Genomic DNA, 20,896 nt, shown 5'->3' with positions numbered 1-20,896 from the left:
TATGGTATTTCCAGAACAGCAACTCTCTACGTCATATAACAGCCTCTGTCAAATAGTGGTGTCAAGACATGGATATGCCGACCGGCCTGTGTAGGGGGCAGGGAACTGTCCTTGCATCAGAAAGGTCCTGGGTTCGAATCCCGTTCAAGGCATGGATGTTTCTTTCTCTCTGTGTGTGTTCTATGTCCTTTCTCCTTTGTGTGTGAATGTGACCCACCCTATAAACGGGTTGTGGTTGTGTGAATGGAGTGGAAGAAGTAGAATTCCTGGCCATAGATGGCGCCACTGAAAAACAGGAACAATCGCACCCCCACTGCCTAAACAGGCACACGACAAAAAAAAAGACATGAATATAAAGTAGATTTTCTGACCTGGTCAGATTTTCCGTCTCGTCTATATCCATTTAAAACATTTGTGTGACGAGTTAGAGTGACGCTTAGAGGCTAGGTAAACCTGTATAAAGTCTACAGCTGAGCTGGCCTCATTTTTGCTGAGGAATGGATACGAATTTCCTTAGCTGTTTATCAAAACCATATTCAAACTATACCCTGATGAATTGCTGGTGTAATTACAAAATTTGGGAAATCATCCTTACCCAGTTTAAATTATCTTATCTGTTTTCTTTCAATCGCATCTTACTATTCATTCTATTATTGGTAGTGTAATGTATTTATAGCACCATTTGAACCACATAATATGTTTACTTTTGGTATATATATATATATATATATATATATATATATATATATATATATATATATATATATACACTCTAGAGGGCTCCGCCCTTGCTCGCTGCCGCTCGCCAACCCCCGATAACTGCTACGCAATTACATTTTTGTTCGCCTCGCAAACAAAATTAAAGTCGTTTTCCTGGAGCAATTCCTGGCAGTCGTTTTCCTGGCAATTTCTCTGCACCAACATCACATAGAGAATATGATAGGATTGTAATATGTCAGAGGTCCTTGTTATCAGCATTGTAAACTTATATAAAGTAATTTTAATACAAACAATAATATAAACTTATATAAAGCGAGGAGGTAATATTGTTTAACACATTACTATAGGGCATTAGCCGGAGATTAATATCCATATCCGAAGCACGCATGGCAGAGCCTAAATCGGGTTGACTATATTTAAGGGTGCCCCTTGATTCTCACCAAGTTGGGATCGCGGTTGATCAACAAGCTGGGCGATGTTGAAACCCAATCGTGATTCTGATTGATTTAGATTTTAGTGTTACATGTTCAACGGTATATGTGATTTCAGAGGTTCGCTAGTTCTAAGTTGGATACCGGCTGGTAAGGTTACTTTTTCTTCTGGTCAATAAGATCGAAGGTATGTGGGCAGTCATAAAAAGGGACTTTAGAAAAAAATTTCATAGCCAGTCCGGTACCACAGACGCCATTTTCGATTCGTATTTCGGCGAATTTATGTGGCGATGGAGGTACACAGATTCGATTCATGATAAATTTAGACAGTATCTAACTGCTATTAGAGAATTCGGTGCGCCTAAATCTGAGGATATTCAAGCTTAAAGAAGAAGTGAGTTGTTTTTTACCTTTTCTTTCTATGCTTACTCCATTAATTTCTGTTTCGATTCAAAATGCATTTTCTTGGGTTTATTAATTTTGCTCATATCGGGTTCATTGCAATTTTATAAAGTTTTGGCCGATGTTTTGTTAAAATTTTCCAATGTTTTATTGAAATATCATTATATTTTAGTAGCCATTCCTGTTACGACGGTGTTCCGCGCAATCAAGAATGGCGCCAAACAGAAGTCGCCAATTTCGCCAAGGGGCAACCTCAAGTGCATTTTTACCCCTACTAACTCAAATCATTGTTGATCTTATAGGATGCCGGACGCTTCCTATATGGTGCTTCATCTCCCCCCCCTCTCCAATGTAATTTAAATTTTAAACTTGAAAGAATTAAAACCTAATGAAAAAAAAAATTAAAATATGGCAAACAAATTAAAACATGTAATATTAATGAGTTGATGCTGAGTAATATTTCAAAAGCAAAACCCATTGCAAGTAATTGCCCAATTAACTACAATACTGTCAACTGACAAAATACTTTAATTTCAATCAGACAAAAAGCAAATTATATATTTAAAAAAAAGACATGTAACTGAAATTCGACAAGTTAAATTAAGCAATTTATTTTCGTCATATTGAATACTAATAAAAAAACAAATGTAAAATGAAATAATTACGCTATCACTGATCAATAAGCATTTTTGTCTGAATTGTTATAAAAAAATAAGGTGAAAACAATGAAATTAAGAATTATTTACAATAGATCTCTGAATATTCACAAAACCTAGCTATGTACATTTTTCATTGATTTTTCTTTTCACATCATTTTGTGTACCAATGATTTGCACTTTCATGCACTATTTAAGAAATATCTCAAACAAATATGAACTGTTAATTAATATTTCTGGCTGAACAATTTTTGAAAGTAAGTAAAAAGTAATTAAAATTAAGAAAAAATAATGATAAAATTCAAAATTATTTACAAAGCCTCCTTATATACAACATTTTTTATAAATTTCCTTTCCATATTATTAGTTTTCATTTAGACGTCTTGACTCTTCAACGTTTGTTCGTCGCGCATTTGCGATTATTTTTCCGGTAATCTTGTACTGCTAAATTATGTTCAGCCCTATGTCGCTGTTGATATCTCCTAAGATATTCACGGCGATCCATTTTTTATAAAAGAAAAGTATATTAAAGTAAACTCTGTTCAATATATTTCACACATTCAATACAAAATAAAAATCGCAACAAGATTTAGCAGGCAAGTTTAGTTGTAACATTTCTGCAGACAGCTTTATTAAAAATTATTACCTTTACGCACACATGCGTTCTCAATTTTGATTGGCTGTTTTGTGAGTTACTAACCAGAAGTCTTCTGTGATTGGCTATGTGTTATCATTCCACTTTCTTCTTATATATATAAAGATATATATATATATATATATATATATATATATATATATATATATATATATATATATATATATATATATATATATATATATATATATATATATATAGAAGAATATTTTAAACTATTTTGAATATATTATTACGTTTTTCTTAATGATTTTAAATCTCGCAAGCTTGTGCAAGTTGTGTCCAATTAAAACGTATATTATTAACTATATATTTAATTGGTTCTCATGGTTCTTTCAGGATGCTTTTAAACACTAGTATTATTTATAACCAGCTAAATACCCGTTCTTTCTTCGGAATTTAAAAAAAGAAAATTATCAATAAATTAGTACTGCGCAAGACAACGAAATTATGCACAAAACTGAAAAACTTATGCTAACACAATTAATAAAGCTAAAAAAATTCCGATTTTTTTTTATAATCATATTTTGTCCTAGCTTTACGTTAATAGAATAAGCAAAGCATTTTTTTGTAGGTTATCCCATTAAATTGAAGATTAGCTGTTTTCAGTATCATTTGGCCTGATTCTGTGACTCGAGACCAACTTCTATGATAGTCAAAATTTACCACAATCAAGAAATTTCCTTCAGTACTTATCCTCTTCGACGAGTAGTAAAAAGATCTCCCTCCACACTATCTATTTTAAAACTGTAAGGTATTGATGTGAATATAATAGTATAATGCATTGTACCTACATAAGTATATTTGGTGCCTATTAAGAGTACAGCAATTACCATAGTACCAGTAGTCCCTATTACCAAAGTTTATCGGCGTCAAAGGTTATCGGATCATCGGCGTCAATTATAGTATGCCGATTTTTTACGGTTCACTTTACATTTTTTTCTTTTTTTTTAGTATATTGTATATTTTTTTATTTCAATTAGCGCATATTACCAAAATTAATCAAGCTTCATTAGTATCAATAACGGAACTGCAATTTCTTACGTTTCTCCTAAACGGTTTAGTATTATTTCTCCAATAATTTTGCTTTACGTAAAGAACCATATTTCCCATAATTTGGTTAGGAATGCGGTAGAAATTTGGGATCCTCTAACATTAATCTTACTTTTTGAATAGCTCGTCATCGCTCTAGAACTTTTTAAGCAAAGTCAAAAAATTTTAAACACAATTACAAAATTCGTTCATCCAAATAAAATCACATGTAAAAACAGATTATTTATAATTCTTTTAATATTTTTAATAAAAGATAAAAAATTTGAATTGTAAGTTATAAGAAATTTTACATTATTTCAAAGAATGTAGTTTTGTATGCCAAAATACAAAATTTGAAGGAAATCATTCGAATAGTTCCTGAGAAATCAAATTTTATGTATGCTACTTTTTAATTATTTGATTGCATTTGATAAATAACTCAGAAACTATTCGACGGAATATTCTGATAACTCAACTTTGTGGAATTACTTATAAAAATTTTGCATCTCAGAATAAATTAGATAGCAAAAAGAAAACCAATTTTTATTCCATCTATAATTTTGATTCAATATCACAAATTAAGAAAATATTTAGAGGAGCCATGCCTGAAATGAGCTACTATGCTAATTTAAGTAAAATAATTTTTTAAAAAAAAACTTAAAATGAAATTCGTTTTAGTATTTTAATAAGAATAATAGATTTTTTTAGGATAAAGAAACCTGTTGTGTAAATCATAAAATAACGTACTCATGATCATAAAGTTCTCAGAGTACGCACTTCGTATTTTTTAAAAATTTCTTTCGTATTGCTCTCACGTAGCTTCCAACACATTGAAACGAATTTATTGAATAGTACTTCGGTCGTTTTACATTCTCGCCAAATAACTCCCAAACAATAAACACCACAGACTTCCGAAATTCTGTTTTACAATCGAAGTTTTAACAAGGAAAGAAAAGTGTGGCCAAGTCTTGTTACAACCATACTTTCTTTTCTGAAGCCGGGAGATAACGATATCATCAGATTTTTACGACCCAACTTCCCCAGATTGAAAAAAGGAAGAAAACCCAAGACTTCCCTGCAAGGGGTTTGGCAACGCGTCATGCTCTGTTGTACAGTTTGGCAGAGATATTGAATATTCGGTTCCTCTAACTTTATTCTCTTTCTGAAAAGGTTTATTCCTCCCTTGGCGACAACACCTTCTGAAGATCGTAAAGCAAAGCGGCGTGTCTTGTTTGAAGTACTTTGGCGAAGATTGCAAATATGGTGCTGCAGAGAGAAATTTTGATTTGAATGTATATGCTGGAGAGAGTGGTTTGTTTATAGAATAAATGATTTCCTGGCTAGAATGCTTCGGGCGAGTAGTTTTGGCGATATTTTGAAAAGCTTTTAGGATTTGATGAGATAGTGCAAGGATGGTTCTGCTTTCAAAGCATAATATCCATTATGCATTCTATGCTGAATAAACAACAATTGACCATGTGAACTTTCAAAAGGGTAAAATAAGTTGAATATTTTTGAAAAGATTAATTTATGAGATTAAAAAATATACATCACTACTAACAACTAAAGTTTTTTACATTGTTAGAAATGGTCAGAAGTAAATATTATTATGATTTATTACTCTTTCTTAACCCATGAAAGTTTTTAACTGGAAAATTTTTTGAAGTCTTTATTTTACTCCGCATAAATTTTCATAAAAACACAAAAAAGTCAATTTTTAAAATATTTTGAGATCTAGCTCAACTTTAAAACTGACACTACGAAGGAGAAATTGAGCTTCAAAATGCCTAATTTGAATTAACTTTATAGCTAAACAAGTGAGGAAAAAGTAAAAATAATGCCCCATAAGCAGGGATCAAGTAGTTTTATTTCTATGATGAAGAATTTTCTACAGTATTGAAACATGTTTTAGTACTGTTCCTATTTTTGTCCTGTTCTTGCAACTTTGAAGTGGCTTTTCATTTTTCTAAATTATTTCAATTTTATGTTACTTTTATAAGAAAATTATTTCTTAAAACTTCATTCAAATAGGCTAACTCACAAATTAGTCACAAAATCTTTTTCTGAGCCATTTTACATGCAATTTTCGAAAATAATTTTCAGAAAACATAAAATTAACATAAATTTGAAATAATTTAGGTAAATGAAGTGCCAATTTAAAGGCGCTCGAACAAAGTACTATTAAAAGATCAAAATAAAAGTAACATTTTAATTCAAAGGTAGTATTAGTATTTTTAGTTATGATTTTCGGACAACAGTATACCCATGTAAAAAGTAATAAATCTAGTTTTGAAAGTGAAACGTGAAATAACATCAAATCAAGGAAAACCAAAACTTTAAAAAATAGCCTTAAATTGCATAACCTCTACCTCCATGTAAAAACAAAAGTCTCTACCGCTAAACAAATTACTTTTCGTGGATTTGGCGGAAATTGAATAATAAAACTTCTCAAACATTTTAACCCTTATTTATATTTTTGATCCAATTAATAAGAATGGAAGAAATAACTATCTAATTCTAAGTTTTTGAATAGGAACATCCGGCAAAACTTTGAAAATTACGGAATAGGAAATTAAAAGGAAATTGAATAAATTAGTAAAACGTATTTAGTGAATCGGGTGAGTTTTAACGTTTAAAATATATTTTTTGAATCAACATTGTGCACTGAGAAAAATTTAATATGAATTCCTGTTGCTGTTATTGTCACATTTTTATAAAAACAAAACAGATTATAACATTTTATAAATATATTTTAAAAGTTTCTGGGAAAATGTATTGTCGCTGTTCTTGTTGCTGTTGTTGTCACATTTTCATAAAACAAAACAGATTATAACATTTTATAAACATATTTTTAAAATTTGTGGGAAAATGTAAACAGTTTTATTCCAGAACTAAGATTCGTTGATTCATACTTTTTGACAACCGTTTTTTACAGATACATGCATCTGAATCTTTACTACTTGCAAGAGAATTAACAGGCACATAATGTGTTCTGTAATAACCACCCTTAATAATCACTTTTAAATTCCTTGTAGTAAAAAATTAATCCAGGAAGGAATGTACATTAAGAATCGCAAACTTAAATTTAAGTGGAAAAAAACTATCGAAATCTATTTTAGCTCTAAAAAAGGAAGATGGAACTAAAAGCAAAAAAACCTGTTTGATTGTCCGAGAATATGGAGAGAAGTTAAAAATATATAAGGAATGTTTTAACAGAAATGCTTACTACCAAAGTTGGAACCAATATCCAACTAGTGGCAGGCAAGCAAAAAAAACTGTTGACTGTAAAAAGTTGAATTCATTTAAATATCCCTTTTAATTAACAAAGATTCGGTTTGACTATAACATTGCGTTATAGCCCAACTAATGTCTTTCAGAGACTGTTTAGTATCCATCATTTAAAGTCCAAAGTCCTTAAGCCCTAATTTTTGGTCTAAGTTTATTCATCACCATTTACCCTGATTATGAAAATAATGCAAAATTTCAATATGATGAGAAATCAGAGTTTTACCAAAAATAAGCATTTGTGACCTATTTTTCTAAGTCTTTGAATACTTTACATCACTAGAAGTTCCTTTCAAATATCAAATTAGTCTGAGTATAAATTTTTAACTAATTTTTTTATCCCGATACTTTATGCATCACTACGAAATGTTGCAGCATTGGTTTTTTGTGCGGTGTGAATTAAAATAAAGTGAAATGAAGCCCCTACGTTCATATTCAGAATTTATAATATTTAATTTGTAATCCAACCTTATTCTCTGTGCTTTGAATAAATAAAAGACAAATATTTCATCTGGAACACCAAAGTATAATGCGTAAACAATTTTTGAGGCAAAAATATAACACCACTTTACTTTTTAAATTTATATAACGATGAGTAATTCAGATTTCATATGAAGATTATATTTTTTAAAGTAGTTCTTTAAGCACAGCAGAATTAAAATACGCTGTTAGAAATTTCTTGGTAAAAATGGTTAAATAGCGAATTATTTAACTCCTATTTTACCATATTTAGCAAAAACAGTCAAATAACCCAAAAAACGATGATATTGAAACTGTTAAGTGATAAAAAAAACGTTTATCGGTTGTTTTTACCTTATACGATTTAACAACCAGAATTCTATCAGCACCTACCAGGCACCCCTTATGAAACCATTTTGTACTGTGCAGTTGGGAGCATACTGTAGCTGGAAAGGCTAACTGGTCAGTCTCATGTCCGGCTGAACAAGGGTTCGACTCCTAGTATTATATTTCTCCCGTTCCTATCATCTATCATCCTAGTTCTCAAATTCCTTCAATACATGAAAAGTTATTAATATCCAGCACTCTTCAAATGGTGACCCTGAACTATTAGAATACAAAGCTATGTTTGACGCATAAATGATGAAGCACCCACAAAGTTTCAATATCCATTTAAGTTTTACTTTATGGTTCGGAAACTATGATACTTATACTACTACTTATACGATTTAACAACCAGAATTCTGTCAGCGCATACCAGGCCCACCTTATAAAACCATTTTGTACTGTGCAGTTGGGTGCATACTGTAGCTGAAAAGGCTAACTGGTCAGTCTCATGACCGGCTGAACAAGGGTTCGACACCTAGTATTATATTTCTCCCATTCCTATCATCTATCATCCTATTTCTTCAATTCCTTCAATACATGAAGAATTATCAATGTCCTACACTCTTCAAATGGTGACCCTGAACTATTAGAATACAAAGCTATGTTTGACGCATAAATGATGAAGAACCCACAAAGTTTCAATATCCATTTAAGTTTTACTTTATGGTTCGGAAACTATGATACTTATACTACTACTTATACGATTTAACAACCAGAATTCTGTCAGCGCATACCAGGCCCACCTTATAAAACCATTTTGTACTGTGCAGTTGGGTGCATACTGTAGCTGAAAAGGCTAACTGGTCAGTCTCATGACCGGCTGAACAAGGGTTCGACACCTAGTATTATATTTCTCCCATTCCTATCATCTATCATCCTATTTCTTCAATTCCTTCAATACATGAAGAATTATCAATGTCCTACACTCTTCAAATGGTGACCCTGAACTATTAGAATACAAAGCTATGTTTGACGCATAAATGATGAAGCACCCACAAAGTTTCAATATCCATTTAAGTTTTACTTTATGGTTCGGAAACTATGATACTTATACTACTACTTATACGATTTAACAACCAGAATTCTGTCAGCGCATACCAGGCCCACCTTATAAAACCATTTTGTACTGTGCAGTTGGGTGCATACTGTAGCTGAAAAGGCTAACTGGTCAGTCTCATGACCGGCTGAACAAGGGTTCGACACCTAGTATTATATTTCTCCCATTCCTATCATCTATCATCCTATTTCTTCAATTCCTTCAATACATGAAGAATTATCAATGTCCTACACTCTTCAAATGGTGACCCTGAACTATTAGAATACAAAGCTATGTTTGACGCATAAATGATGAAGAACCCACAAAGTTTCAATATCCATTTAAGTTTTACTTTATGGTTCGGAAACTATGATACTTATACTACTACTTATACGATTTAACAACCAGAATTCTGTCAGCGCATACCAGGCCCACCTTATAAAACCATTTTGTACTGTGCAGTTGGGTGCATACTGTAGCTGAAAAGGCTAACTGGTCAGTCTCATGACCGGCTGAACAAGGGTTCGACACCTAGTATTATATTTCTCCCATTCCTATCATCTATCATCCTATTTCTTCAATTCCTTCAATACATGAAGAATTATCAATGTCCTACACTCTTCAAATGGTGACCCTGAACTATTAGAATACAAAGCTATGTTTGACGCATAAATGATGAAGAACCCACAAAGTTTCAATATCCATTTAAGTTTTACTTTATGGTTCGGAAACTATGATACTTATACTACTACTTATACGATTTAACAACCAAAATTCTATCAGCGCCTACCAGGACCACCTTGCGTAGCAATTTTGTTAAGCGCAACTAAGTACATATTATAGCTGAGCGAGCTAATCGATCAATCTCATGACCGATTGAACAGGAGTTCGAATCCCAATGTTGGTACCACAATATTTCCTTCATTCCTTTAATGCACGAAGAGTTTCTAAGTGTCCTGCTCTCTCCAATCGGTGACTCTTGACTATTAGAATATGAAATTATTATTCACGCATAAATGACGCACTGAGCTCCAATGTCCGTTTAAGTTTTATTTTTATGGTTTAGAAACTATGCTAGTTGTGAAAGGTTATAAAACCGTATAGTTTTGTATTCACGGTTTTTTTAACCGTTCCAGTTGTTAACGGTTTTAAAACCGTAAAGGTAAAAAAGAAATGTTTCTAACCGTAAATTTTATGGTTAATCGGAGGAACAAACTGCTGCCGGGTATTTTACCGTAAATTCTGAATGAAAAATTTCCAACAGTGTATATTTTATTTTATTTTCATGTATTGAGTGTTCCTGAAACTATCATGTAATTAGGTAACTTTAAGTATTGATGGTTACAACGACAAATTATTGCTGTTAAATTAAACATTTTGGTGTATAGTTGCCACCGTGTTTGGTGTTGAGGTAAACTAAATACATTTTTAAGAACAGAACTGTAATTATCGGGTAAAGCATTATATAAAATCGACAAAATAACAATTGTTTGTAGTAATTTATGAGAATATTTTACTATAAATCTGTTTGTTTCTTAAACGAAATGTCTTTGCAGTGAATGCGCATTAAAATATATGTTGTTAGTAAACAAACAAATAAAAAAGGAATGAATAAATAAACTATAGGGTAAACCAACCAGTGAAGGAACACTATCCGGTGAAGGAACATTTCATATATATTGATTAAAAATAAGAATTTGAAAGTTTTTCTTAAGATTGATTGGTAACAATAGCTTACTGCCAAACAATAGGAAGTCATCTAGTAATGTTCTGGATTACCTGGTCACATAGACTTCTCGGGAAAAATTTTTAAATTTGTTATTATCTCTGCAACACCTTGTTTCCTTGAAAAAATTATAAGGTGAGTGTTTGTATTTATATGTTTGAAATGGAATTAATTGCATGTAGTAGTTATATTTTTCTCACTGTGTAAATAAGAATTCAAAATATAGTTATTGAAGTTACGTTTTACTTTTTTTAAGCATCATAGCATAATCAAGTACTGAGATAAGGGGATGTTTATTCACTGGATCACCAAACGATGAAAAACCAGTGAAGGAACAAATGTTTCTTTACTAGGTTTTTTCTAAGTTAATGAAATTGAAAGAAAAATTTTAATTTTCATGTACCTCTAGTGATGTCTTACATCAAAAGTATGTTAAAAATACAAAAAATAACTTCTAACCAGTGAAGGAACAAGCATGTTCCCTTACTGGGCATAGATTTCCCAGTGAAGGAACAGGCATGTTCCCTTACTGGGCATAGATTTCCCAGTGAATGAACAGTATGTGTTAATATGTTGACACTTTACTTTTCAATTCATGATTACAAAAAAAAGTTGAAATTTTCCAAGTATTGGCATGTTATAATTTCAAGAAGAGGCTTGTTTTTAGATATTTGTATGACATATAAATTCATAAAGAGCATTAAAAAATAACCAAAATTAAGTGTTCCTTTACTGGGAAATTTTGTGTTCCTTCACTTGGTCTTCTTACTACTTGTTACTTGAACCTCCAAAAGCTTAAAACAATATTATGTAAGTTCTCTACAATTTTTTTTACATAATTTGCAATTAGTAACAAATATGTTGACACTGTCACTTAACAAAAATTACGAATTTCGAAATTAATATGATTTTTTGAAAGGCAAGCGAAGCTTAAGTATTCCTACACTGGTAAGTTTACCCTACCTATGAAAAAAAATAAAAAAAATGCGACTACATGCACTACAGAAAAATTAGTTTATCTCAGCACAAAAATGGTGCAACTGTACACCAAAACTTTTTACAGTGTTGTTATAAAACTTCCAAACTCATCGATGATATTTATAAAAATATTTTTTTTTTTTTATGAAACCGTTTTTCGAAACAAAAACTAAATTCTTTAAAAAGAAAAAGAAAAAATATTTTCTTAATAGAAAAATTTTATTTTTTTAAAACTTTTCTTCAGAAAATGTTCCTACAATTCTGAAAAATGATGCTCTTCAACGGAAGCAATTTTCCGAAAAGTTGGAAAAGCGACTCTTTATTCTTTTATTTCTTTAACCAATAGAAAATAAATTCATACATCTAAAATGATGTAAAGCTTAGAGAACAGACGTCAAGTTTTTGTTTTTGATCTTAGTTACCGAAATTGAATTTTTTACGTTATAAATAAAAATTGAATTTCTGATGTAATCATGGGTAACTGAATTCTTAATATTTGTCTGATGAATTGCAGTAAAAAGTTTTTAGCGAAGCACTTGTATCAATCTTTTTTAATCAATTCTTCAGGAATCAAAACTAAATTGCAAGAAATCGTTTTAGTTGTAAGCAAAGCCCCCAAGACTGCCCCTGTACAAGTTTGTTTAGTTGTAAACACACTTGTTCAGTGCACAAAAAACTAGAAAAAAACACTTTTTTTTTTTTTAAAATTTGACTACTCAGGAACTATTTGACCAATTTTGCTCAAATTCAATATTTTTCCAGGCAAAACTACACTATTTAAAATGATGTAAAAAAAATTGCATACCTTATAATTCAAAATTTTTCCAGTTATCATTACATAATATAGATATGCTAAATGCATAACACATAAAATAACTTTACCATAAAATATCGGGTGAACTTAACAAATTTATATAGAGTCGATATTGTGTAAATAAGGACAATAAAATATCGGGCAAATTTGACAATTTTATACAGGGTAAACATCGGCTGAATAGTGCTATAAAATAACGGATGAATTGGACGTTTCTACATTGATCCAATATTGCCAAAATAATGGCCCTTTAAAATCTTGTTGAGCCAAGATTCGTGAATATTGGCCCAATGAGTTCTCGAGTTATTTTGATGCCAGGGCTTTTGGTTTTTCATCTAGGTATTAGTTTAAATGTTTATTCACTTAGCTCGTGAAACGCTGCCGTTAAATGCTTGCTCCTGAATGAGCAAATGAGCTAAGACTGTATAGATTGTATTGCCTTAAATTATAACGCAATAAATGCAAAAATGACCAGTGGGTGCCAATACCAAAAATTAAATCTATAATTTTCATAATTTTTCTCGTTGGTATACTGTGATCTAGTCAAAAGGTCTGAGGCCTGCCAAAAGTGACCTAGTCAAAAGGTCTGAGGCCTGCCAAAAGTGACCTAGTCAATGATTTGAAGAAAAAAATGACTAATACCAAAATCGTTTAATTGTGTTTCATCTTTTTGGGTATAATGAAAAAAAAGTTCAAATCAATATACGAGGGTATACTAGCCACTATAAGCGTGTATACTATATAAGTGAGTATACAACCCAAAACTGTGTATAATGATGTCAGCTTTTTAACCAAGACAGGTCATAGGTATATCTAATTACCTATTTGGTAATTAGATAACTATAGGCAATCAAGTGACGTTATATAAATTTTTTCTTTTTAATTATAGACTAGTTAATTTTTAGGTGAACAGCTGCAATGTTTAAAAACAAAGTAAGATGAATGTCACATTTAGTTTTTATCATGAATTTATTTTTTACAAACTATATGGGAGTGTCGGGTACCCCCGCCCACTGTCAATTTCATATGCATATAATATTTTTTCAAGTCAATGGGCCATCTGACATTAATTGTTATATTAAAAAAAGATTATTTTTAAAGTTTCAAGCATTTATGCAGCTGGTAACATGGTAAACAATAGTTTTGAAAATATGCTGAATACAGTAGTCATGAAATTAAGAAAAATCGGTTGAATTTTGTGATAAAAATGATAAATGAGGTTTATCTATGGTCAATACATTGGTCATTTTCATTCACACCGGAAAAAACAGTCAAAAAACATAATTTTTGCAACTGGGCGGGGCTACCCGACACATTTTGAAAAGAGCTGAAATACATGTCTTTTTTAATTTCTATTTTCTTAAGTTAAACTATTCTTTTTTTGGTTTATTCTTTTAGCATTATTTAATTAGATGATAAAACAATAGAAACATACAAAAATATTGATTATTACTCAATATTATACAGAAATATAAGCAATACTCCTTAAGTGGGTGGGGCTACCCGACTCTCCCCTAAACTAATAAATATGAAAGAATTAAAATAGTTTTTATGTCCACAGGAACTGCCAATGGTGGAACCGGAGGTCAAGCTTTGAAAGAGTTCTACTACTTCTATGTTTCCTTTTATTTCTCGCTTGCACAGCATTGGTCATAGTGAATATTATAAATGAAAGTAAGAATTTTTAAATTTTTACTTCTCTAACATTGCATGATTTTCATTTTATAAAGTTTACTCTATTCCATTTTATTTCATATAATGTGTTCTTTGAAATTGCTGTAAATTACCAAAAAGTGTCTTCGTTTCATTAAAAAAAAAACTAAGTTAAATACTTTATAATTTGTTCTTAAAGGAGGTTGCTTTGTTGTAGTAACAGGTGTTTAAAATTAGATCCTAAAGCACTGTCAAACTTTCAAAAACTTCGGAGAGATACATTATTTCTTCGGTAATTACGCAGCAAAAAAATTAAGAGTGCTCGTTTCTTTTTTTTTCTTTTTTTTACTACAAAATTTGCTTTTTTACAACTATAATAAATCTACTTAATTGATTGTTTAAAAACGCCATATTAATTATAGTACTAAAAAACAATTGTAAAAAAACCGTTGCTATTAAATACTTCTAAAAGCTCGCCAAACAATTTTTTTTACTACTACTTTTAACAGAACATGTAAAAATGACAATGATTGAATGCAAGAATATTTACTGTTGCATTTTTGCTGTTAATTTTTATAAATAAATTTAGATTCACTGACAGGTAACTTTACAATCTTAAATAAATCTTTTGTTGCATCAATTTTCGTATGTTTTCTGTAAAACCAATAATTGTTAGAAAAAATAGATAGGTTTCAATGTATCACGCATTAAAAAAAGCTCTTGAGTGTTATTCATAGTTCATAGTTAAAAAAATGCATACCAAGTACCAATTTTTTCTTACGTACTATGCATAAAAATTTCTATAAAAATGTGTTTACATATAGATAATAAATAATTAAATTAGATTATGGTTTTCTTTCTAACGGAGTTTACGCGACTAAACTGAAGGTTTTATTAATGTTTATAAATGAAAGGGTAGTTTCATTCTTAAACATTACAGCGAAAAATCAAATCACATATTTTTTTAAATAAAATTATAAAAACCTATCTTTAAATCAGGAGTATCGATTTTATTGCGGTAATTGCAAAATTTACACTACTTACATATTAATAAATTTAACTGTAATATCCGTTAATGGAATATAAATGCGTAACAATAAACTACATGAATCAAGTGAAATTCACTTTCACCACAGCTAAATATAAAGGAGGATTTTTTTCAAGACAAAAACTAATTACAAATCATAACTATAGGTTTTTTTTATTTTCTTAATAAAAAAGCAAATGAAAAATAAAATTGCATTTATTTTTTTTACATCAATTTATAAATGCTTAATAAATCTATCCTTAAATTGCTATGATAAATTTAATTGCAGTAGTTATAAAGATCGAACGACTTAGGTATCAGTCAATCCAATTGTAATACCCGTTAATATAATATAATTTTGCATTCCAATAAACCGAACGAGTCGAACGAAATTCATATTTACCACTGATAAACACACGGAAGAATTCTTTTTCTAAAATGATGTTCGTAAAGGGAAAAACTTTTCAGATGTCAAAGTTATGCTTCATGGTCCCTTAGAGCATGAAAAGATAAATCTCATAGCATTTTCCACTCTCTTTTTTTCAATTTTTCTTCTACAAAACTTTCATGCTATAATGTATCCCTTTGGGCTATATAGAATCATTCTTTTCTTGTTGATATTTCTCATGTTCCTTATCGTCTGCTACCCGGATGTCTGAGTAACAGACGATCCTAAAATGAGATTTTTTTTCTCCCTGTGGTTGCAAGTTTTACCATTTTTTATTCTCGTTTTTAAATCATGCTTATTGATTTTAATGGTGCAAAAATTCTTACGACGGCATAAAATATTTCACGGGAACAGATTTTTTAAAAAATAAATACGTATTATAAGTTATTCAGGATGATTATATTTTAGATCACGTATCAGCTTCGTTCGGTTATTTAATAGCCTTTTTTCAGAATATTCTATACAACATTGATACTTTAAACGTTTAAATGAGAGCACACACAATTTTACGGTCGATTTCTTTTTTGAAATATTCAAAATTCGACAATAGAGAAAGTTTTAAAGTACTTCCAGACTACTTTGCATAATTTATTTTCGTCAAAAGACTTGACTTACAAGAATCTTTCTCTTTTATTTAAATGGGAGTTTTCTGAATTGTACCAAATTTTTCAAAAGTTACGGAACATAATTGTATCAGTTCTGTGAGGGAGGGCATCATTTATTTTCTATGCAGCGGTTCTAGAAAATTTATCTGTCATATCTCCTATTGATTTTATGAAGATATTAATGATGGTGCTATTGGTTTTCATGCTAAGTTTGAACCAACTGTATTAAGAGAAGTAAAAAGTTCACGGAAACAAAAATTTACTCTTTCTTATAAAAAAATACAACTTTTTCACTGATGAATATATCTCAATATTGTAAATTCGAAAAAGTTTTACAGACGTTCTCAGAAATAAATTAAATTTCATTAGAATTATTTAAGCACATATTTGACTTATATGAATAATTTACCAGGTATCAACTGTTCAGTTTTCAACGAAATTAGTCTTATTATCTGTTATCTAATTATCAGCAGTTTAAACTTTTAGAAACTCGCTCTTAATTTTGAAGAAATGATGCCCTTCCAAATATATTTTCTAGCAGATTATTTACTTTTATTTAATGGTTTTCTTAGAAATGAAGTTCTTTATAATTCAAAAAATATAAATAGTGTTCTCATATATTTTCTTTAAAGAGATAGATTTTAAAGACGATTTATTTTTTTAAACCGTTTGGTTTCTGTGCTATTATATTGTCTGAAAGATTTATCTTTTCAAAAAACACTGAATTCAAAGTTCTACACGCTTATATATATCAAACTTTTACGGTGAAGGGAGTTATTATTTTTTCAACAAAAAAAATATATTCAGTGAATATATTTCTGAAATTCTATTCTTCATTAAAAGCAATTTTTGTAAAAACAAATTTTGAAATATTTAAAGTTACTATCCCTCTTTCAATCTGAAAAGAAATTATTTTTGATGAGGAGTTTTTCATACATACATTTTTAATAACGAGTCTCAGGGTTTGATTAATTGAAAATGTATAAATTTTTCTCACTCTCACCTTTTTTTTTTTTTTTTTTTTTTTAGTTTCATTTTTTATACAGCCTCATTAAAGCTTACTTTATCCTGTTCCTTTGAGCTTTTGTATTAATTTTTCCTGTTGGCGCTTCTGAATGCAGTCAAAAGGTAAAGAAGAAAAGAACAATTGTGACATCATTAATGAAAAGAGCAGTGCACGGGAATAAAACCTTTTGTGGACAGAAAAATTAGACAAAGCCAGGAGTTTTCTCCTTGTTGGTAATTCATAAATTCTCTCCTCGGCATTTATTCATTATTTTCGTTCAAATCTTAGTCGTTCTTTTGACCAAGTGAAATGAAATGAAGGGGAAAAATGTGTTCAATTACCTGGTTGAATTCATTTCTTTGCAGTTCGATTTTTTTTTCCAATTGTAAAACCTATTCAAGTCTTTTGCGTGTTGCATGTGTTATATATCGACTTCATTAGCACCAAAATAAATTTCCATTGCGTGTTTAAATAATTTTTGTTATTATTTTTGGCTGTATTTGCTTAAATAATTCTGAATAACAGTATAATTAATAGTATAATGTATTGAGAAAATATGTAAGTTGAATTATTTGCAACTATATTAATTTAACTTTCGCTGTATAAACTTAAAGGCGCTTAATTTTATGGGTGTCCTAAGATGTTTAAACTAATTTGAAACTGAAGAATCGTTAACATTTTAAAAAAAACATTTTTACAACAAATTCATGTGACAGATCATGAATTTTTTCCTCCATTATCCTTGATTTAGTTCAAACCTGTTCCGTTAGATGGAGCCATAAATTTCCTCACCTGCTTTTTTATGTGGCAATCTGGTGAATTTCTTGGATTATTATGCATCATAAGTGTTTTTGATACAATTTCAAGTAATGATCAATTTATGAGGCCGGCTGTTCTCACTGGATGCATTAATTCACATGCAAAAAATTTCGCATATTAATTAGAATCTGAGAAGTGAATTATTTTTGGCTTGTTAAAAACTCGGTAATGAGATTTTCATTGGAATGTCTAAAAAATGCATGCAGTCTTCAAACAAAAAGCTTTGGTTTATGATTCATAATTTCGAAAAATTTCACAATGCCATTTTTATTCATTAAAATCTATTGAACCTTTCCAATTCGTGAAAAACTCCTAAGTTATATAATAAGTTAAGTAAGATTAAGTAAGATAATCTAAGATAGTTTTATGAAAAGTTTTCCAATTTTTCATAAAACAATAATTATAACAACAATTCAGAAAACTAAAACATATATTTTGTGGCGAGCATAAATCATAACATCGAGTTAAAAAAAAATGGACTACATCCCTTTTAAAACATCCATCTTTTATGAAAGTGACCTTTAAAATATATAAAATGTGATTTCAAACGATTTAATGAACAATCAGTAGATTTTTGTATAAATCTTGCAATAAAATCAAACGTTTTTTTTTTCGATTCATTATTTGAAATTTCGTATATTTTAAGTTTACAACACAAACAATAAATGCATGTAATATTTATTTTGGTTTTGGATTTCGCTTCACGTTATTATTTTATCACGTATGCTTTTTTATAAAAGTATATGATGCATTAAATTGCAATCTGTCTTGATTATATAAATCAATGTTAATTGTTTAAAAAATCGAATGTTTAAAGCTTATGTGGTAATATCTCTCGCAATTTCTGAGTGTTTAATACTAATATAATCGACGTGTTCCATAATGGTGAAATAATGGATCTTTTTAAATGAAAAAATGATAAAATAAATAAGTAATAAAAGATTGTATTCATCATTAATTTTTAATTCAGATTCCTTAATATTTATGGTACTTAATGTGCGCCAATATTTATGGCACTTAAACAAATAATTAGATGCCCGCAAATGAGGTCATCTTTGGTGTATCATGGCATTTGTTGACTCAGAACTCTAACAGTTTCGACACACATGCGCGACGTCGCTTATCAAATTAAATCTGATTTAAATCATATGGTTAGGTATAATAACGTCATTTTTTCTCGAGCTGCAAGTACCGCATTACTGAAACTTTAAAAATATTACTTTATTAAATAACGTACTCCCTGAGGAAATATATAACATCGCATATATATCTTTGCTGAGCATGTTAAGAAATTATATATTGCATCACATTTCCCTTTAGACAAAAAAAAGAAAATTTAAATACTTTTTTTAATATTTTATTTAAATACCTTAATACGAGGGTTGCTATTTATATTTCTGGCCTAATAATGAAAAAACAAACATGTAGGAAAATTGGTTTTATTGTTCTTCAAAATATTCTCCATGATGATCAATAGACTTTTGCATGCGTTTGAACCAATTTTCAAAGCACTTTTTCCAGTCCGATTGAGGTAACTCCAACCCATGCGTTTTGAATGCATCAACCGCTTCTTCGGGGGTCGAAAATCGTTGCCCACGTAATTTATTTTTGATGTGTGGGAATAAGAAGAAGTCATTGGGTGCCAAATCAGGGCTGTACGGCGGATGACCCATCAGTTCGATCTTTCACTCCGTCAGAAATCCTTTGTTTGAGTCAATGTGTGAGAGCTCGCATTGCATGATGAAGAATGATTCGCCTGTTCTTCTGCTTTTTTCGAATTTCTCCGATAACTTCTGGCAAACAAATGGTCGTATACCATTCAGAATTGACCGTCCTGCGTTGCTCTAACGCCACTGTTGCCACATGACCGTTAATGCCGAAGAAACAGGCAATCATTTGTTTCGATGTGCTTCTTCCTCGAACAACTTTTATTGGTTTTGCCTCGTCTTGGAAGACCCATACAGTTGATTGCTGTTTTGTTTCCGGCTCATATGCATAGATCCATGATTCGTCACCTGTGTAGATGTTATACACAGCCTTTGATGTACCTTGAACGTATTTTTCCAACATTTCCTTGCACCAATCGGCACGAGCCTTTTTTTGAGCGTTTGTCAGATTATGTGGGATCCAACGCGAACAAATTTTTTTTACGCTCAAATGTTCATGCAATATTTTATTGATGCTGGTCATACTAACGTCCAAAGACGCATCTATCTCACGGTATGTCACATGACGATCTTGCCTTATCAGTTCACCCACAGCATCTATCTTTTCTGGCACAACAACGGATTTTGGACGACCTGCACGGAATTCGTCCTGGATCGAACATTGACCACGATTAAATTCGTTATACCAATTTTTTACAGAGCTGTAGGATGGCGCTTTATCGCTGAATAAAGAATTAAGTTCATCGAAGCACTCTTGTCTTGACAATCCACGCCGAAAGTTATGAAAAATAATGGCACGAAAATGTTCACGATTCAATTCCATTTTTTGAAAGAGAAGAACTTTTCAATTTACTGTCAAAAACACAAATGAAGCTATAATGGTAAATCCTCTGCTGAATTTATGTCTAAAAATATCAAACTTTCGATTAAAATCGTCTGCGATGGCCTAGCAACACTTACTGTTGCCAAGGCCAGAAATATAAATAGCAACCCTCGTATTTATTTTCTTAATTTCTGGTAATATTTATGTTACGGCTTTACTTAACATCGAAATTTTTAATTAAAATACTTCAACATATACGACATGTTC

The 20,896-nt window shown here is 30.5% G+C and overlaps 1 protein-coding gene across 3 annotated transcripts in view; it reads left to right on the top strand.

Moving 5' to 3' along the window:
* LOC107442454 (endothelin-converting enzyme 2) overlaps nucleotides 1-20,896 on the top strand; it is a 229,558-nt gene that overhangs the window by 63,628 nt on the left and 145,034 nt on the right. For all 3 annotated transcript variants that reach the window (XR_015433761.1, XM_087164159.1, XM_087164158.1), the window contains exon 2: nucleotides 14,143-14,255. Coding sequence is in view for 2 of the 3 variants with exons in the window: in XM_087164159.1 (XP_087020285.1) it covers nucleotides 14,143-14,255 (113 nt within the window). In the remaining variant the exon portion in view is untranslated. The remainder of the gene's footprint in view (nucleotides 1-14,142; nucleotides 14,256-20,896) is intronic.

Source organism: Parasteatoda tepidariorum, chromosome 5 (assembly GCF_982258835.1).
Source record: "Parasteatoda tepidariorum strain Cologne lab strain chromosome 5, Ptep-v5.0, whole genome shotgun sequence".
Taxonomy (NCBI): Eukaryota; Metazoa; Arthropoda; class Arachnida; order Araneae; family Theridiidae; genus Parasteatoda; species Parasteatoda tepidariorum.
Note: the sequence above shows the minus strand (reverse complement) of the source record. Positions and strands in the feature narration are given on the sequence as shown.